This window comes from Oncorhynchus mykiss, chromosome 15 (assembly GCF_057628025.1).
Source record: "Oncorhynchus mykiss isolate SJ-2025 chromosome 15, ASM5762802v1, whole genome shotgun sequence".
Lineage (NCBI taxonomy): Eukaryota > Metazoa > Chordata > Actinopteri > Salmoniformes > Salmonidae > Oncorhynchus > Oncorhynchus mykiss.
This window is the reverse complement of record NC_143036.1, coordinates 75,595,001-75,600,691: the sequence shown is the minus strand read 5'-3', so window position 1 is coordinate 75,600,691 and position 5,691 is coordinate 75,595,001. Positions and strand designations below refer to the sequence as shown.

At 46.1% G+C, this 5,691-nt stretch overlaps 1 protein-coding gene across 2 annotated transcripts in view; it reads right to left on the bottom strand.

The window, feature by feature from the left end:
* Window positions 1–827: 827 nt before the first annotated feature.
* Window positions 828–5,691, bottom strand: part of LOC149978193 (adiponectin receptor protein 2-like) — an 87,376-nt gene continuing 82,512 nt past the window's right edge. For both annotated transcript variants that reach the window (XM_090201222.1, XM_090201223.1), the window contains exon 8: window positions 828–4,362. In XM_090201222.1, coding sequence (XP_090057348.1) covers window positions 4,234–4,362 — 129 coding nt within the window. In that variant the 3' untranslated portion in view covers window positions 828–4,233. The remainder of the gene's footprint in view (window positions 4,363–5,691) is intronic.

Sequence of the window (5,691 nt, the reverse complement as noted above, 5' to 3'; positions counted from 1 at the left end):
TTGTATTTTATTGGATGACTTTCGCGAGTCATTTTCTACTAAGGTATCTTTAGTCAAGTATGCCAATTTAGTACTTTTTCCACATGTGGTGGTAATGTGGCTTTGGGGTTCAATCCTGGGGCTCCAGAGGAGTAACCAGAAGAGGTTGTGGAGGAAAACCTCTGATAAAAGTTGTCTCTAAATGTCCAGGAGATAATCTCCATAACCTCTCAGATTGACCCAGAGAGGCTGCGACTCAGACACACAACCTGCCACACCCAGGGCTTCAACTCAGTACCCTGTAGTTAGTGGGCAGGAAGCTTACCACCCAGGGCTTCAACTCAGTACCCTGTAGTCAGTGGGCAGGAAGCTTACCACCCACAGCTTGAACTCAGTACCCTGCAGTCAGGAAGCTTACCACCCAGGGCTTGAACTCAGTAGCAGAGAGCTCAGCTAGTTCCCTACTGAACCCTCCTAACCTTCTACTAGACTTGCATGCTATGGAACAGTAATGCACAGGCTTTTTGTCAAATGGGATGGAGTGTTGACCATTTCCAGTGCTGTTGAGGCGGCTGCCAGGAGATCGAGAGGTATTGTGGAAAAACCAACAGTATTAGATGCAGGCCTCAATGTACACACTTTTATACCTCCTTTCACCACTAGATGGCAACAGTCTAATGAAAAATAATGTAGGACTACAAACTGGGCAGGAAAACTCATGCCATTACAGAAAACTGCAACATAAAAGAGGAATGCCTGGTAAAATCCCACAATGAACGACATTTTGAAACGCACCTCAAATCAACATAAAGTATTAGATATCACAAAGCCAAATAAATACATCGAACTTTCCCAGAATCCAAACCCTTTTTATTAGAACAATTACAGCAGATATAAAGACCTATTGTAAATCCCACAGTCACCACTGGACACGTGCTTCAACAAACAATATGCACTTCCCCAAACAAACAAACAATATGCACTTCCCCAAACAAACAAACAAAAAGAAATAAATTAATAATTAAAAAACCAAACATCTGTTTTCCTTTGATGTTTTTTTCTGTTGAAATGTCACAATGAAACAAAAGGCCTTGTAATTCTGGGTCTGAAGATTGAGAAGACATCTATATCGTCTCAACACAGAGCATTAAGGGACCTCCTAGCCTGGTCTCAGATCTCTTTGTGCCGTCGAGCCAACTCTTGACGGTCACAGTCTGACAATGAGTTGGGCAAGACAGCACAAACACATCTGGGACCAGGCTATCAAGGACCCAAACCCAAGAGAAGGACAGAAAAAGGGAGAAGAACTCCTTCCTCCTAAAAGAGTCGAGTGGAAACTGCCTCCCTGATTATGTTTAACTCCGATGATCAAACACACTCCTCTACAACAGAGTTATATGGAGGGTTTAAGGGTCCGACTCCACTGTCTGGTCTCGACTAGTTGCCAGATCTGTACAGGCTTCCGACTATCAACGTCATGGCATTATTTTACTAAAGCACATAGTGGACCTGGCAACCAAGCTAGGAGGGACCCCTGTTCTCCAGTGGAACTGAGATCAAGGTCTCAGATGCACCGCCTTGCCTGTATATCGTCACAATGAATACATGTCTGTTAGTGTTTCAACTGGAGCGACAGGTACAGAAGCAGTACGACTGAGCAGGTGTGTGGCGGATGAATCTGAAGTGGAGAGAAGGCTCTCAGCCTCAGCACAGCTGTGCACCGTGGCGTAGATACACGTCTAGAAAGTAGATCTGATACATATGAATAACTAAAAAGGACTCAATTCAATCCGTGCCGCCGAAGCTCACCTCCCATTGAGCCGACTTACGCAGCGTTTACCACGAACGCAGTCTCAGCGAGACGATTGCTTTTAAAATGTCAAATCGTGTTTTAACGCTGAACTTCAGCAATGGATTGAATCAAGCCCTAATGAAGCTCTAAACAGACCCCCCAGAGTGTTGTGAAACCGCTCTGAGGGAATCTGCTATTACATGTTTCAACCTTTTCAAAATCACATACACACCCTTTAAAAGAGAATAGAAAACCTCCCCAAAAACCAGACACAATCACAACGGTATTGGATCAAGAAAACCTCCCCAAACCAGACACAATCACAACGGTATTGGATCAAGAAAACCTCCCCAAACCAGACACAATCACAACGGTATTGGATCAAGAAAACCTCCCCAAACCAGACACAATCACAACGGTATTGGATCAAGAAAACCCCCAACTTAAAGCCTGTGATGATAATGAATAATAGACTAAATAATAACATTCAAAATCAAATAAAAAAACACATTTTAGAGATGCATATTTTGTTCTGAAATATTGATCTTCTGTTTTTATTTCCGGGTCCCAAATGGCACACTATTCCCTATATAGGTCACTCACTACCTGGTCAAAAGTAGTGCACTACCTGGTCAAAAGTAGTGCACTAAATAGGGAATACGGTGCCCTTTGGTCCGTAATCTTAAAGTCAATGAATCACACACTTCACACAAAACGTAGTACAAAGTCACTTGATACCAGAGCAGAAAGAGAGGCTCAACTTGGTAAGGAGATAGAAACGGACTTTCACTGATGACGGTTTCACTGAGGGGGTCGAGGAACTGAAACCTGTTCCCTTATATATCGTTGTACTACTATTGACTTTACGTTGGGCTCTGGTCAGAAGTAGTGCACTATATAAAAAAGGGAATAGTGTGCCAGTTTGGACGAGCACCAACGTTGGTTTCTAATGTTAGGGAAGGAAGGGTCGTGTTGACTGCTGGGATGACACACTAGATGTCACAGTCTAATGGAATGAGATGAAGTAGCTACTAGCTACACGTCAAGACAAAACGGCACCCTATTCCTCATGTAGTGCACTACTGTTGAAAAGAATATGAACAGAATGCAGCACCTGATTTGTCGACTGGGGCTCAACGTCAGCCAGTCACAGGTCACATCTCCACCCAGGGCTTAACCCTTGCTGAGCCTCCTCCCTCGTTGTGAAGTTGGCTCTCCCTCTCCGCTTCACGTGTCTCAACTCTTTGTGCCATAGCTCCCTTCAACAGTGTGTGGTTCTCCTATATTCCCCACTTCACTTCCCCCCTCTGACCAAATGGTTTATACACAGATGGTGTTTTCTTGGTTGTTGCCTCATCATCTTTGTCGATTTTTTTTAAAAATTCAATATCTTAACATTTTTTTTGTATTTATTTAATGTTTTTATTTATTTATTATTATATATATTTAATACAAATCTATATAACCCGAATTTAGAAATCTTATTTACATGAACAAAGTTGGAAAGCGTCTAGCCTGCCCGTCCCCCCAGGCCACACCCACCCTTTTCATGGAAGAAAAAAAATACTTCACACATAATTACATTTTCTTTCTTTCTTTCTGTAAAGCTTTTCTACCCAACACTAGAGCATTCAGAAACCCCCACCACTAGAGCATTCAGAAACCCCCACCACTAGAGCATTCAGAAACCCCCACCACTAGAGCATTCAGAAACCCCCACCACTAGAGCATTCAGAAACCCCCACCACTAGAGCATTCAGAAACCCCCACCACTAGAGCATTCAGAAACCCCCACCACTAGAGCATTCAGAAACCCCCAACACTAGAGCATTCAGAAACCCCCACCACTAGAGCATTCAGAAACCCCCAACACTAGAGCATTCAGAAACCCCCAACACTAGAGCATTCAGAAACCCCCACCACTAGAGCATTCAGAAACCCCCACCACTAGAGCATTAAGAAACCCCCACCACTAGAGCATTCAGAAACCCCCACCACTAGAGCATTAAGAAACCCCCACCACTAGAGCATTAAGAAACCCCCACATTGTATTTTTTTGTTGCTTTGTACAGTGAGCACAACGTTTAGAATGATGATAATCAGAACAACCACTTCAACAGATTACTCAAAATTCACACAATTTTTTTTTTTTTTGAGGGGGGGCAGGGGGGGACCAGTCTCAAATGTCCAAAACCCTAGATGCAGTTATTGAAAACAAGATGGAGAAGAAAAACAAACGAGGTCATTTTTTTCCAACTGAAAAGAAAACCTTGTCTTTTTTTCCCGTGTCCTCTAAGGGGTTTCTGTAGACATGTACAGAGAGAGACGGGGCTACTGGGGAGTCGGTGTGTGTATGAGCCTTCATCAGTCTCCCGTGTCTGTTATGCATATGTGTGTGTGTATATATATATGCATGTGTGTCTCCCCCTGGTGGTGTGTTGACGTGACGACGTGCAGGATCTTCACAGGGCATTGTCCTCTTCACAGCCCGCCCCGGCAGCGTAGCGGAAGGCCTGCAGGTTGGACACGCCGTGGAAATGGACGAACGCTCCTGCCACCACCAGGACGTGGAACAACTGATGAGAGTGGAACTGGAGGCAGAGAGAGGAGAGAGGGAGGATCAGTGAAGATTTCAGCTACTTCTGATTTAGCCTCTATGGTTGCTGGGTCACGTTATAGGGCCGGACATCACGGCCCCTAAGACGACCGACAGACCGACCGACCGACCGGACCGACCACAACATGCCCAGACTATGTCATGGAGGAGTTGGTATAGACCAAATACCTGCCACGCTACATTGCCCATCTAACTCAGCGATGTGCCGTCATGGTCCTCGCCTCCCCTCTACGTGGGGAACACAGGGCTCATGTTGGGGCTACCTATCAACCATCTCCAGGACAGATGTAGAGCACAGGAGGGAATAATCCCCCACACACTGACCTGAGACACACTGACCTGAGACACACTGACCTGACACACACTGACCTGACACACACTGACCTGACACACACTGACCTGAGACACACTGACCTGACACACACTGACCTGAGACACACTGACCTGAGACACACTGACCTGAGACACACTGACCTGACACACACTGACCTGAGACACACTGACCTGACACACACTGACCTGACACACACTGACCTGACACACACTGACCTGACACACACTGACCTGAGACACACTGACCTGAGACACACTGACCTGACACACACTGACCTGAGACACACTGACCTGAGACACACTGACCTGAGACACACACACACACACACTGACCTGACACACACACACACACTCACTCACTCACTCACTCACTCACTGACCTGACACACACACTCACTGACCTGACACACACACACACACTGACCTGACACACACACACACACTGACCTGACACACACACACACACACTCACTCACTGACCTGACACACACTCACTGACCTGACACACACACACACTCACTGACCTGACACACACACACACTCACTGACCTGACACACACTCACTGACCTGACACACACACACTCACTCACTGACCTGACACACACACACACACTGACCTGACACACACACACACACTGACCTGACACACACACACACACACTCACTCACTGACCTGACACACACACTCACTCACTGACCTGACACACTCACTCACTGACCTGACACACACACACACACTGACCTGACACACACACACACTGACCTGACACACACACACTCACTCACTGACCTGACACACACACACACTCACTGACCTGACACACACACACACTCACTGACCTGACACACACACACACTCACTGACCTGACACACACTCACTGACCTGACACACACTCACTGACCTGACACACACTCACTGACCTGACACACACACACACACTCACTCACTGACCTGACACACACACACA